We start from the raw sequence: 15789 nt of genomic DNA on the forward strand, positions 1-15789 counted from the left end.
TTAAAGAGCTTTTAAAAAAATGGAAAGGGAATTGAAAGAAATATGAAGTAGAGAGAGGTAGCAATACAGATGTAATATGGGATGCAATGAAAGCAGTAGTGCGAGGTTTAGGGATAAAATATTCTTATAATATAAAAAAACAAAGAGAAATATATAAAGTGTTTGGAGGAGGAAATTAGAGAACTCAAGAGTAAATATATAGAAAGTAGAGAGAATAAGATTATGTTATAACTATCAGCTAAAAAAGAATTGCAAAATATTGCAATAGAACAATAGATTCAGAAAAATCTAATATACTTAAATGGGGAATTTTATGAAAACAGTAATAAAAATGCTAGAATGTTGGCTAGAGCCCCCAAGCTAATAAAGGATAATAAAGAATGACAAGGGAGAAAGATGTAATATGATGAGAGAAAAATTGTTGATATTTCAGAAATTCTTTGAAAAGCTATATAAGGAAAATGACATAAATGTGAATGAAAGTAAAATTCAAGAAAACAATGAAATAATGGAATCACAAAAAGAAGAGAAGGAAATAGTGGAAGTTATTTATAAATTGAAGATATTTAAAGCACCAGTGTTAGATGGATTAGGTGTAGAATACTATAAAAATTTCAAAAAGCTATTGATGCCGAAGATGAAGATAATGTTTAATAAAATAATGGAAGGGGAAAGTGTTCCATGTTCCTGGAAGCAATCCTTGATAATACTGATAGCGAAACCAGGTAAAGATCATACAAACCCAGGATCATATAGACTAATATCACTTATTAATCAGGATGCTAACATTTTTACAGTAATATTGGCAAATAGATTAAATATATTTATAAAGAATTATATTAAAAATGACTAGTGTGGATTTATAAGAGGCTGACAAATATCAGACAAAGTAAGAAGGGTATCAAACATAGGTTATTATATAAAATTAAAAATTAAACACAGGTGTATTAGCATTAGATGTATTTAAGGCCTTTGATTGTGTGGAGTGGCCTACGTTAAAGATATTAATAGAGAAGTTAGGTTTTGGTAAAAAATGTAGACATATGATAAATCAACTATATTCAGAGAATAAAACAAGTATAGCCATCAATGATAGTGTTACAGAGACAGCAACCTTAAGCTGGGGAACAAGACAGGGTTGCCCTTCATCCCCAGTTCTATTTGCATTATAGATGGAGGTTTTGGCAAATGCAATTAGGGAAGATTCATTGATTGAAGGGATTGGAGTACAGAAGAAAACTAAAATAAATTTATTTGCAGATGATACATTATTAACATTTCAAAATCCCGTAATTACTACAGATATATTTACATCTGAATGAATTTAGTTTAGTTTTTTTAGTTTTTTAGTTTTATTAGAATTTGTAGGCCGCCCTTTTCCCTGAGGGGACTCAGGGCGGCTCACATAAAACTGGGAAGGGGGGAACACAAACATCAAGATAGAAGACATATAATAAAATGGTAGGCAACATACGTTCATCATTCGGGAGGGGTAACTATCCTTATCCCCAGGCCTGACGGGCGAGCCAGTTCTTCAAGGCTATGCGGAAGGCTTGGACGGTGGAGAGGGTACGAATCTCCACGGGGAGCTCGTTCCAAAGGGCCGGGGCTACTGCTGAGAAGGCCCTCCTCCTTGTGGTTGCCAGCCGACACTGGCTGGCCGATGGAATACGGAGGAGGCCTAGTCTATGGGATCTTATTGGTCGCAGGGAGGTAATTGGCAGAAGGCGGTCTCTCAAGTATCCAGATCCACTGCCATGTAGGGCTTTATGGGTGATTAATAGCACCTTGAAGCGCATCCGGAGATCGACAGGCAGCCAGCGCAGCTCGCGGGGGATGGGTGTTATGCGGGTGAATCGAGGTGCACCCGCAATCACTCGCGCGGCTGCGTTCTGAACTAGCTGAAGCCGCCGGATGCTCTTCAAGGGCAGCCCCATGTAGAGCACATTGCAGTATTCCAGCCTAGAGATCACAAGGGCCCGTTTGGGAAATATAGTGTATTACAAATAAACTGGGAAAAATCAGAAATGATGTTATATAACCATAGTAAAGAAGAAGTGGAGATATTGAAAGGGAAATACAAATTAAAAATAGTAGATAGTATTAAATATTTTGGAATTGGCATCCTAAAAAATAGTCAAGAGTTAAAAAAATAAATTATGAAAAGCTAAAAAAAAAGATTATTATATCATTATCTATCTGGCAGGCATGTGGAATGAGCCTTTCTGGGAGAATTGTATTGGGCGGGGGGTGTTGGTTGCTTTCCACAGAGGTAAGGGAGAAAGAAAGAAAGAAAGAAAGAAAGAAAGAAAGAAAGAAAGAGAAAAACAACACAGTAATTTAGGGCTAGAAGGCTACTCAGAGGTCATCTAGTCCAACCCCCTGCTGCAGCAGGAAACCTTTCATTGCCTGGATTATTTTGGTGCCTCTAACAGAGAGGAAAATTGCCAGAAAGGAGAAAGAGTTTACTAGGACAAGGCTGCCATGCAGAGGAAGGCAGAGAGTCCTTGACTTATGACTACAATTGAGCCCAAAATTTTGTTGCTAAGCAAGAGCGTTGTTAAGTGAGCTTCACCACATTTTACCCAATCCATGACATCTCCTGGTGAGTGACATCAAGTTGGCCACGCCTATCCAATCATGACTGCTAAGCCACAGAATAGGCCATGCCCACAGGATAAGTAGTAAAAAAATTTGAAACCCACCACTGGTTTGGAAGAATTGCAATGATATAAATGAAAGTTTTACCAAAAACTAATTTTTTGTTTTGGATGATCCCAATTAAATTCTCGGATGAAGAATTAAAGCAAATACAGAGGCTGCTGGAGGTGTATTGTAATGGAGTCAAGAGAGCAAGAATAAGTAAAGCATTCTGGTATGAACCATTAAAGAAGGGGGTGCTAGGTCTTCCAAATATTATAAATTATTGGGTAACTAATCAATTAAAGATGGACCCAGATATTATAGTAGTAACTAGAGATTTAATATGGAGGGATATAGAGTTAAAAGGGTTAAAAGAAATAGGGGGTCCTATAGAAATTTATTGGTTTTTAAAAGCTATTAAAATTGTTAGGAGGATACAAAATCCCTTTTTAAAAAACTTGATGGGATTATGGAATAAATGGAAATACTGACTAATGCCAGAAATCTCTCCTTTAACACCAGTGGTGGAAATGGAGAAATTCCCAAAGACTGAATTGAAAGAATGGATTAGTAAACTAAAAGAAAATCAGATATATAAATGGGAAGACTGGAATAACAAGATAAAGAATATAACACAAGTAAAACATGTTTTAGCAGATATAAAATTAAATTGGTTGAATTTAATACAATTAGAGAAATGGATAAAAGTGGAAAAAAGATTCAAGGACAAAGATAGACAGTTAACAAAATTTGAAATGATTATAAAACAATGTGAGATGAACAAAGAATATACAGGGAAAGAAAGAATAGGGAAAATATATAGAACATTAACTGAATTAGAAGAGTAGGCAAAAGGTTTAAAATTAATTTGGGAATCAAATTTGAAATAAATAAATGATAATGATTGGAAAAATATTTGGAATAGAAGAGTATATAAGAATATGTCAGTTAGAGTTAAGGAAAATGGATATAAAGTGATATTGAGGTGGTACTTAACACCACATAAATTAAATCAAATAGATGATAAATATACAAATATTTGCTGGAGGCGCAAGAAAGAGGTTGGAACTTATAAACGTATGTGGTGTGATTGTGACAGTGCACAAAAAATATGGGACATGGTGTTTACAGAAATTAGAGCACCATTGAATGTAAATCTAGAGATGTCACTGAGGATTACATTATTGATGCTGGTGGAAAAACAGGATATAAATGAAACAAAAAAGGAATTGATTGTAAATTTGATAATGGCAGCTAGATTAGTGATGGCTAAATATTGGGGACGAAATTGGGATATTCAAAGAAATGAGTGGTATAATGAAATTTGGAGTATGGCAACAAATGATAAATTAACAACAGAAATTAAACTTTAAAAAGGGATGATTAAAGTAAATAATTATAATGAAATATGGTGGAAGGCAAAGTGAATTAACCTACTCAAAAATATATGTTGTTCTGGCACAATTGGAATATATTGTATATCTAATTGGAATATATTGTATATCTAAGAAATATAAAGGGTGAAAGGGTCTCCAGGGGGTGGGGTGCGCACTGTAATATGTATTTTTTTCTTTTCTTTTTGTCTTCCTTTTTTGTATTCAGTTGTATATGTACTGTTTGTATTATTTGTGTTTAAAAAAATTTTAAAAAAAATTATTACCAAAAAAAACAACCCTGTTGCCTCTTGACCCGCATACAAGTTTCTCAAGAGACAAATAAGATGGACTGGTGCTCCCATCTCTTTAAGAATTTGCCACAATTTGTTGTGATCCACACAGTCAAAGGCATAGTCAATGAAGCAGAAGTAGATGTTTTTCTGGAACTCCCTAGCTTTCTCCATGATCCAGCATAGGTTTGCAATTTGATCTCTAGTTCCTCTGCCTCTTTGAAATCCTGCCTGTACTTCTGATAGTTCTCTATCCAGATACTGCTGGAGCCAAGCTTGTAGGATTTTGAACATAATTTTACTAGCATGTGAAATGAGTGCAATGGTGTGGTAGTTTGAACATTCTTTGGCATTGCCCTTCTTTGGAATTGGAATGTAAACTGGCCTTTTCCAATCCTGTGGCCACTGTTGAGTTTTCCAAATTTGCTTGCAAATTGAGTGTAGCACTTTTACTGCATCGGCTTTTAAGATTTTGAATAGTTCACTTGGAATATAGTTGCTTCCACTAGCTTTGTTGTTGCCCAGATTTTCTAAGGCCCATTTGACTTCACATTCTAGGATGTCTGGCTCAAGGTCAGTGACCACCCCATCTTGGTTATCAGGGGCATTAAGCTCATTCTTGTACAGTTCTTCTGTGTAATATCTTCTGCCTCTTTTCAGTCCCTGCCATTTAGTCTTTCATCATGTCCACCTTTGCATGAAATGTTCCCAATCTCCAATTTTCTTGAAGAAATCTCTGGTTCTCCCTATTCTATTGTTTTCTTATATTTCTTTGCACCGTTCATTTAAGAAGGCATTATTATCTCTTCTAGCTATTCTCTGGAGTTCTACATTCAATTGGGTGTACAGTATCTTTATCTTTCTCCCTTGCTTTTTGCTTCCGTTCTTTCCTCAGCTATTTGCAAAGCTTCCTCAGACAGCCATTTTGCTTTCTTACATTTCTTTTTCTTTGGGATGCTTTTAGTTGTTACCTCTTGTACAATGTTGCGAACCTCCATCCATAGTTCTTCAGGCACTCTGTCTATCAGATCTAATTCCTTAAATATATTTGTCACCTATACTGCATATTCACAGGGATATGATTTAGTTTATACCTGAGTGGCCTAGTGCTTTTCTCTACTTTCTTTAGTTTCAGCCTAAATTTTGAAATGAGAAGCTCATTATCTGAGCCACAGTCAACTCCTGGTCTTATTTTTACTGACTGTATAGAGCTTCTCCATCTTTGGCTGCAGAGCACAGTCAACCTGATTTCTGTGTTGACCATCTGGTGATGTCCATGTGTAGAGTCATCTCTAGGGTTGTTGGAAAACAGTGTTTGCTATGGCCATCATATTCTCTTGATAAAATTCTATCAGCCTGTGCCCTGCTTCATTTTGTATTCCAAGGCCAAACTTGCTTGTTATTCTGGTTATCTTTTGGCTTCCTAATTTAGCATTCCAATCCAACATGATGATAAGGACATCATTTTTGGTGTTAATTCTATAAGGTGCTGTAGGGCTTCATAGAACTGGTCACATTCATTCTCTTCAGCACCAGTGGTTGGGGCATAGACTTGGATTGCTGTGATGTTGAATGGTTTGCTTGCTTTCGAACTGAGATCATTCTGTCATTTTGGGGATTGTATCCCAGTATTGCTTTTCCTATTCTTTTATTGACTATGAAGGGTACTCCATTTCTTCTGAGGAATTCTTGCTTGCAGTAGTATACCTGATGGTCACTGAATTAAATTCACATTCCTGTCCATTTTAGTTCGCTGATTCCCAAGATGTCAATGTTTAGTCTTGTCATCTCTTGTTTGACTACATCCAGCTTACCTTGGTTCATGAATTTTACATTCCATGTTCCTAAGGAGTATAGATCTTTACAGCATCGGACTTTCTTTTCACCACCAGATACATCCAGAGCTGAGAATCCTTTCAGTTTTTGCCCAGCTGTTTCACTCTTTCTGGCGCTACTAGTACTAGCCCTCTGCTCTTCCCCAGTAGCATATTGGACACTTTCCGACCTGAGGGGCTCACTTCTGGCATCATATCTTTTTGCCTTTTTGCCTTTTGGTAGTGTCCATGGGGTTTTCATGGCAAAAATACTGGAATGGGTTGCCATTTCCTTCTCCAGTGGATCACATTTTGGCAGAGCTCTCTGCTATGACCTGCCCATCTTGGGTGGCCCTGCATGGCATAGTTCATAGCTTTATCGAGCTACACAAGCTCCTTCACCATGAAAAGGCAGTAATTCATGAAGAGGACACATATATACCCAAACCTATTCTATAACCATAATAACAAATACAATCCAGATTCTTTCCATACATATTATATATTATTTAATAAAATTTTGTTAAATTTGTAATGCTAATGACCTAACATCTGACCCAATCATGTAAAAGAATCATATATACACACATCCCCAATAAGAGCAAATAGTGAAATAAAACTACCGTATTTTTCAGAGTATAAGATGCACCTTCCCCCCGAAAAAAGCAGGTGAAAATTTGGGTACGTCTTATACAGCAAAGGTAGCTCCCCACACCCAGAGGCCAAAAATGTGAGGCATGGAGACAGAGATGGTCTGTGGCAATCCCTGCAGCCTGGAACAGCTGATTGGGGGTATTCCGGCAGTCTGATCCACCCGCCAATCAGCTTTGCTGAATCAGGCTGCAATAAGCACTGACGCTGACCTGGCTGGTCAGAATTTGCAACAGCAATCACATTCAGAAAGCACACACAAATACCTGATTCAGCAGGATTCAAAATAATAATAATATACAATACATTACCAAAAGCAGGCTTTTCAAGATAGCAGTAAATACAAGCAAAACACAAGCAGTTTCACTTTCAGTTCTCGGCTAAGCCAGGCTCCTTCCTGTCTCCTTGTTGCTCACACAGCAAATTTCAGAGTCCAAATAGCCCTCATTGGCTGACTTAGTTGCTATGCCTATTTATTGGCTGGTCTTGTTACCATCTGTCAGCTGAATACCATGGATGCTGGTAGGCAGAATTTTTTTTATTCTTATTTTCCTCCCCAAAAACTAAGGTGCGTCTTATACTCCAGAGCATCTTATACTCCGAAAAATATGGTAGTTTGCTGCAAAAATACATAATACAGTTTGTTTGTTTGTTTGTTTGTTCATAAAATTTATTCGCCACCTATCTTACCATAAGGTAACTCTGGGCGGCTTACAGTCACAACTAAGTTAAATCATAAAAAAGTTAAAATCAAATATTAAAACCAAAGACACATGGGGAGGACCGTGGTGAAGAGAGGTGGGATCTCCATTATGCTGTTCCCCCACTGGGGCCCCAAGCTGACTTGGAGAACATCTTTAGACTCTTACAAAAAGATAGGAGAGTTGGGGACAACCTCACATGGGGGGGGAATGTTCCAACAGGATAGAAGGTCCTCCTCCTGGAGCCCACTAGCTGAAGCAATTGGGTTGATGGGTCTCACAGGATGCCTCCTCAGCCAGCAAGATTTGTACAGGCCAATCCCAATGGAGTATGACGGTCCCTCAAGTAATCTGGACCCGTGCCATAAAGGGCTTTAAAGGTAATCACCACATCTTGAATTGCACCCAGAAGCAGACTGCAGCTCATGGAGCAGTGGTATTACAAGGGCCATTCTTGCCCCCCACCCCCCGAACTACCTCTCTGCCACACTCTGCACCAGCTGTAGCTTCTGAATGCTCTTCAAGGGTAGCCATATATAGAGTGCATAATAGTCAGCCATGAGATGACTAGGAACTGAATGACTGAGTGACCGAGTGCATGTCAGCTAAATAAATCTCCAAATGCTATAGCTAGGTGCAATGGTAGAATGAAAAACTGATATAGGACACAGTTTTTTATAAAGTGAAATAATATATGATGGAAGCCTAATATGCATAGATAAAAGTATACATTTTATAGATCATTAGATGAACTACTGTAGAAAAGAAAAACAATTGATACCAGTCTTAAAATAAAAGAGCTCCAAAAAGTAGTTAAAATAAGAAGGATCCCATTCTTCTTAGCAAGGGTAAAATAATACATTCTCTTGGATTTGGAACATCATCCACTTTTGATATAGTGCTGGTATAGTTTTGGTGGTTCCAAGTGGAGAGATTAGCAAGAAAGAATGGCTAGTAGTATGTACCTTGTTCCTTTAAATGCACGGTACATGGAAATCTATATAGTTTTATATTTTTAGATAATGGTTCAATATGTAGGGCAGAATTAAAGTAAAACAACTGTGTAGAATAAAGCCTAGAATGTAAGCAGCCTGTATAGATGAACCAAGAGTGTTTGACTACATAAGGATTAACATTTAGTTAACGAGTTTACTATTAATATCTATGATGATGCAATAAATGCTACTTACCACATGCAAAATTTTGTTCTCTGTTTCATGTACTGTGCAGTCCTAGAAAGATAAGATGAACTGAAATTAATTTAATTAAATGAAATGAAATATTTAGGGGAAAGTGGTTACTTTTTAATACTTCAATAATATAAGAGAGAGGGGGGAATGGAAGGAAGGAAGGAAGGAAGGATAGATAGATAGATAGATAGATAGATAGATAGATAGATAGATAGATAGATAGATAGATAGATAATAGATAGATAGATGATAGATAGATAGATAGATAGATAGATAGATAGATAGATAGATAGATAGAAGATAGATCGTCTGATAAGAAATATCAGTTCCTTCCCTTGATAATTCTGAATTATCCTGCCCAATAACCATAGTACATTATCTACAACACCTCACATATTTAGTTGGTTTACTAAATAAAGGATTTTGTGTGTGGGGTGTGTGGGGGGGTGTAATAAAATAAATGAAAAATATGAACTAAGCTAATATACAACATGAATTAAACTAATATATGAACTAATTACATACAAAATGAATACAGTCATCACAAAACTATTTTTAAATGTTTTTTATTTTTTTTAAATATGAACATTCTATCTTTCCTTAAACAGTGTGTCATCTGGGTACAAATATCTCTGTGTAATAAACATCAAAATTTACATCATTCACATTGAAATTAATTCTCTAATCTTAGAATTATAGTATATTAAACCGTTGAACATAGTGAACCTGCTTGTTTTTTTCTCTTAACCTATCTTCTGATAAAAAAGTAACATTAAGCATAATCATCATCATCATATACTAACAATTATCATATTGTTTATATCTCTCTCTTAACATATTTCTACTCTTCTTTAATCTCCTTTTACTTCCAACTTCCATTTTTATTCTCTAACCATTGATAAAATAATTTCCATGTCATATAATATTCAGTTTGTTCTTTCTCCTTAATTGCCTGGGTTAATCTGTTCATTTCTGCACATTCTAATAGTTTTCTAATTACCTTCTCATCAGTAGGGATCTCTTCACTTTTATAATGTTGTGCAAATACAATTCTAGCTGTGGTTAATACATGAATAATTAAATATGTGTTAGCTTTACTGAAAGTTTCAGGTAAAATCCCCAACAGAAATAGTTCTGGTTTTAAATCAGTGTGCTGTTTTATCATCTTTTCCAACCATGTATGTATTTTTGTCCAATATTTTTTTGCTTCTACACACGTCCACCGCATATGATAATAAGACCCAGGCATCTGGTGGCACTTTCAACATTTAGCTGACTTATCTTTAAACATCTTTGCCAACCTCACCAGTGCAAAGTGCCATCTATAAAACATCTTATACAAATTGTCTTTATATGCGGTTGACATTGTTAATTTGTAATTCCTATCCCACAGTTTCTGCCATTTGTCTAGTTCTATTATGTGACCAATTTTTTTGCCCATGCTATCATTGTCTCCTTTACTTGTTCATCTTCCAGTTTTATGCCCAGTAGGTAGCTATATAATTTCTTTATCAATCTTTCTTCTGTTCCTATTAGTGTCTTAACTAATTCTGTTAATTCTTTATAAAAACCATATAATTTAGTATCTTTCTCATATCTAGAATGTATCTGCACTTTTGAATACCATGCCATAACGATCCCTTGATCACTGAATTCTTGTTTAGTATTGAGTTCCCCCTTTTCTTTCAAGTTATCTTTATATCTAACAATATTTCCCATGTTAATAACATTTGGATGAATCATTGCTTCCATTGTTGAAAGCCAAACTGGTATCCTCAAATAATGTTGCTCTTTAATTTTCTCCGACACTAATATTAATGCATTTCTTATGTAATGACTTTGAAAGTAATCATCTTATTTTCCCTTTCCCCAAAAATGCATGCCAACCCAGATCATGTCCTTCCAAATCAATAATATTGTATGCCTCATTACAATCCATTCTTTCATCTATGTTAATACAGTGGCCTGGTAATACAATTTGGTAACTCAAAACCTCCTCTACATCTTGAATCTTGCAACAATTTAAAGCTAATTCTTGCTTTTTTCACTTGCCAAATATATGTATGCATTATTTTGTTAAGTTCCTCAAAATATTTTTTTCCAATTTTATCAGGATTGTTTGAAATAAGTACAATAATCTTGGCAATATGTTCATTTTGATTGTAGCTATTCTTCCTATCAACGATAATTGCAGATTTTTCCATTTTTCCAGATCTATTTGAATTTGTTTCAACAATCTGTGATAATTATCTTCCTTTATCGATACACATCTTGCTGTCAGCTGAATTCCTAAGTATTTTATTTTCTTTGTAACCTGGATATCTATTCTCTTCATTAACACTTTTTTCTGCTTATCTGTAAGATTTTTTTTACTAAGTTTTCTTAGTTTTCTCTTTACCTGCCACTTTTCCATATTCTTCTATTTTTTAAAAAAATTAATTTACACCCTGTTTCTTGTGGATCTTCCAAAATAAAAACTAAATCATTTGCAAATGCCTATAGTTTATACTTTTCCTTTTTTATTTCCATGCCTTTTATCTCTATATCTTGTCTAATGTTCTATTTAATACTTCCAATGTCAATATGAATAATAGTGGAAATCATTGTCTCCTTAATGCAAAGGTGGGTTTCAGGGGATATGGACGTACTGGTGCCAGAAACCCAGCGTGTTTGCGTACCAGGTCCTCTGAGGCCCCGTATTGGAACGGTCCCTCCCCTGGCCTGCCCCCCTGCTTGCTCCCTCCGCCTGCTCGCCACTTTCTCTCTCACCCAGGCTGTCTGCACCTTGCTTGCCCACTCACTTCCTTTGCCAGAGCAGGACTCAGCTGTTGGAAGAGGCCCGCCCAAACTTCCTTCTTTTTGACAAGTGCCTTGCAAAACTGGGACTTTGCAAACCATGTCTCAAAGAGAAGGAATTGAAACCTACCACTGCCTTAATGCTAACCTTCTCAGTCATAGCTCCATTTACCATCACCTTTGTATTTTTTTATAATATATCGCCTTAATCATGTTAATAAATCTCTCTCCAAAGTCCATCTCTTTTAGTTGTGCTAGCATAAATTGCCAGTTCACGTTATCAAATGCTTTCTGGGCTTCACAAAACTATTCACTCTGTCCTACAAATGATAAAATAAATAGTGAAGGATATAGTCATGCCAATAAACATAAATGTAAATTTATATTTGTGGAAGTCAAGCAGTTTGCTTTAATAATTTAATCATTGAATATTTTCAATTATGAATGTTCTTATAAATTAATTTACATATCATTGAATATGCAACATGTAATAACAACATTATCTCACATTTCACTATTTAGGTCTTTAAAATATTGTTAATATAACATTTACCATGAGATGTTGTAAATTAAACTGTTACGAATATCTGAAAATAATCAAAATTCAGTGATCATTTATAATTACTATATGATTCCCTGAAATTTAAATAACCAAAGTATCCTTAATTTTCTAGTGAAATCTGATTAAACTCATTAAAGCTTATTCTAAAGCAAGAACAAAAAATATTCATGAGTGTATACATATATTTTCTAAATAATTCAAATACAAAATAATCTAAAAAGTGAAGAAACCACAAGGAAAGGGAAAGAGAGAAATCCCATTTTCTATTAAATGCCTTTTCAGAATAAATTTGTTCTGAATCTGAAATAATTTGGGTCCTGGAAATTCTTATACTATTATGAAGCATTTTGTCCTAATGCTTGTTGATAGAAATTGTGGAATTAAGCCAGCTGCCAAAGTTCTATTTACAATTATTATTTTCTTAACTTCTAAGTTGCATAAACATTGAACTAATACCAAGAATTTCAATGGAATAGTACATAGGACTAAAGGCCCTACAATTTATTGATTTCTATTCATCCAACTTTCAATGTAGCTTAGTATTTTTTTCAGATTGACAAAAAATAGCCCCTTAACTCTTCTTTAAAAAGTATCAAGATGCTTCATTAATCTAACAGAGCAATCTAACATCATTAAAATGTATAGTTATAGCTTTTGCAATTTTGAAATATTCCAGTCAAAACCACTCAATGTTCTTAATACCACTCAATGTTCTTAATACTTTAGCTTACAATTTAAATCTTTCTGCTTTCTCTCCGTCTCTGCCCATATCTCTCCCCTACAGACATAAATATTAATTGCTAAAAGTTTTCATGAATAAAGTGAATGCATTTACAGAGAGAAAAAATAAGCCAACTGTGTGTCACCCACATTCAAGATGAACTGCTCCCACACATCATGTTTTTCATCATAAATGAGAAACAATGATGGGATTCTTTTCTTAAGTAGAACAGAACTAATCTATTCATATTTACTGCATGTTTGCCTGCCTGCCTGGAGCAATCTACAACATACAGTATAAGGACTACTATGTAAGACAAATAGGCAGAAGTCAAGCAGAGTGTATCCATGAAGAGCAGTCAAAAAGTATAATAGAGTAGAATAGAGTAGAGCAGAACAGACTAGGAGCTGGAAGGGACCTTGGAGATATTCTAGTCTACCCCCCTGCTCAAGCAGGAGAACTATACCATCTCAGACAAGTGACTGTCCAGTCTCTTCTTAAAAACCTCCAGTGATGGAATGCCCATGATTTCTGGAGGCAAGCTGTTCCACTGGTTAATTGTCCTTGTTGTTTCTCCTTAATTCCAGATTGCTTCTCTCTTTGATTAGTTTCCAAACATTATTTCTTGTCCTGCCCTCTGGTAGTTTGGAGAATAATTTGACTCCCTCTTCTTTATGGTAGCCCCACAAATACTGCTATTATGTCACCCATTATTCTTTTCTTTAGATTAGCCCAGTGACAGCGAACCTTTTAGAGACCGAGTGCCAAACTGCAACCCAAAACCCACTTATTTATCGTGAAGTGCCAACGTGGCAATTTAACCTGAATAATGTTTTACTACCTAGAATAATGATAAACAAGGCAGAGTTCAGCTAATTGTTCTAAGAAAAACATGATAAATGCACTTTTATGGCCCTTCATTTTTTTCTGCTTTTGAAATATTACGTTTAGCAACAATAAAAAAGAAAAACTTTTGTAATATCATTTCTCTCGTCCCCCTTTCCCTCCCTCCCTCCCTCTTTCTCCCCTCTCTTTCCCGCTCTCTCTCTTTCCCTCTTCTTTCTCTCTCCCCCCTCTGTTTCTCTCTCTCTTTCCCTCCTCCCCTCTCTCAAACCCCAACAAAGCCAGTCACCATCAATTTCTCACAGCCACCCATTCACTTTGTTGGATGTGTTGCTCCAGGCCCTTTGTCCTCTGCCAGACAGACCACTGGGAAGGGCTACCAGGCTAGCAAGAGGCAGGGGGCTGTTGATCTCACTGGGGAGGGAATATTGATTGAGTCTTCTACAAATCCTCTACCTGGGGCAGGTCAATGGGGAAGGATGGAAGTTTGCACGGGAGGATTGTGGTAGTCAGCTGCCTCAAGTTTGCTAGGCCCGGAGCCCTTGGTTGCCTGTTTGCCCCTCAAGTTAGGCTGCCTAGATTGGAGTATGGGTCTAAGCAATTACTGAATACAGTTCGCTGCCTCCAACCCCTTCTTGTCCGCTGATCAGCTACCGGTTCGCTGCTTTCAGTTGATTCTTTTCTAGCATTGGGCTGCTTAGTTGAGCTCCTGAGCTGGATCTGTTGCTCTCTGTTGCCAGCTGCCTCTGACTCAGCATGCAGCCATTCATTTGTTGCGCTGTTTTCATGATGTTTACATGATGAAAATGACTTAATTACACGACACATGGGCAAACTTCATCAGTTTCAACTAGGAATTGTGAACATCCTAGCCAAACAAAAATTTAAAAATTGTAGAAAATTCCTGGAAGCCTGGCACTCAGACAAATTACATATAAACATCATCTAGATATCATTCAAAAGACAATCAAAAAGCTAAAAAGGAAACAAAAAGATCAAACATCTTCTTGCCAGCCATCAGCACTCAGAGAAGCAGAGATTAACACCAGGATTAATATTAGACTGACAATCAAGCAGTAAGAAATACCCCAATCAATAAAATTTCAACTCAAACAAACAATCAAACAGTAAAAGCCTAACCAAGGAACCATGGAGAACACTCCCAACCAATGCTGACAGAACAAGGCACTTGTATGTAAGCAGAGAGCAAACTTCACTACCTGTACTATTGAAGAGCAATTCACACTCTGCCTTCAAATATTCAGACTATGAGATATTCACAATAATGGCAATAGGGAGTTATATACTCATTCTATGGACCCAAATGAGTAAGGAATTACTTTACTCTCAAGAGCAATATAAACAGTTTATGAAAAGGATTAATGCTTATTTTCCATGAATTGTTCCAAGTGGAATCAATTGGGTTTCTAGACAAAAATGACATTGACTTCTTAAAAACATCTAGAGGCTTCATGATTTCTCACAAACATGCTCTATTACACAGTAGTATATCATTTTGATTTCTGTCCATTAATTACAATGTTAAAGCAACAAGTTTAGAACTTGCCTTCCATCACTAATATATATAGAGACTATATTTAAGATTAAAAACAGCATTCTGCTTAATTGTATGTGACATTAAACGAATAATTTATATTTTCAGCCCTGGAAGCTGCATTGGCAGATAACAGACCAGAAGTTTTAGTGGTCTTTGCTGTGTTATAGAAACATCTAACGTCAGGGAAAAGCTTTGCCATCAGATGAAAAGCAAACTGTAACATGATATAAGGTTTTACCTATTGCTTTTCATATCAAAGGAATACATAAATGCCATAAAGACATATTACAATAGGGAATTACAATAGGGAATATTTTTAAGCAAAAACCACTGCTGAGTACATCAATCTTAATTCAACGTGATTCACAGTAAAACTGCAGACAGTTTGTGAGTGTGTTTGTGGTGTGTGTTTGTACAGTATATGTAGCTTAAGAACACTGTCCAGCATTATTACAGTGCCAATGTCTTCCTTAGCATGTTTCTTTTACTCTCATGCATCCATTAACATATTTTAAATCCAAATAAATACAGTAATACATTGCAATAACTTATATTTCTTTTACAATAAACATAAGAGAAAATAGGTAAAAAAATGGACATACTGTCCATTTTCAAAGTTAAAATGGAAACATAATGCCATCAGG

General features: G+C 35.9%; 1 protein-coding gene across 5 annotated transcripts in view; it reads right to left on the reverse strand.

The window, feature by feature from the left end:
• The window catches only part of CNKSR2 (connector enhancer of kinase suppressor of Ras 2), a 296044-nt gene that overhangs the window by 192575 nt on the left and 87680 nt on the right, over window positions 1-15789 (reverse strand). For all 5 annotated transcript variants that reach the window (XM_032226612.1, XM_032226611.1, XM_032226610.1 and 2 more), the window contains exon 5: window positions 8666-8707. In XM_032226612.1, coding sequence (XP_032082503.1) covers window positions 8666-8707 — 42 coding nt within the window. The remainder of the gene's footprint in view (window positions 1-8665; window positions 8708-15789) is intronic.

This window comes from Thamnophis elegans, chromosome 11 (assembly GCF_009769535.1).
Source record: "Thamnophis elegans isolate rThaEle1 chromosome 11, rThaEle1.pri, whole genome shotgun sequence".
Taxonomy (NCBI): domain Eukaryota; kingdom Metazoa; phylum Chordata; class Lepidosauria; order Squamata; family Colubridae; genus Thamnophis; species Thamnophis elegans.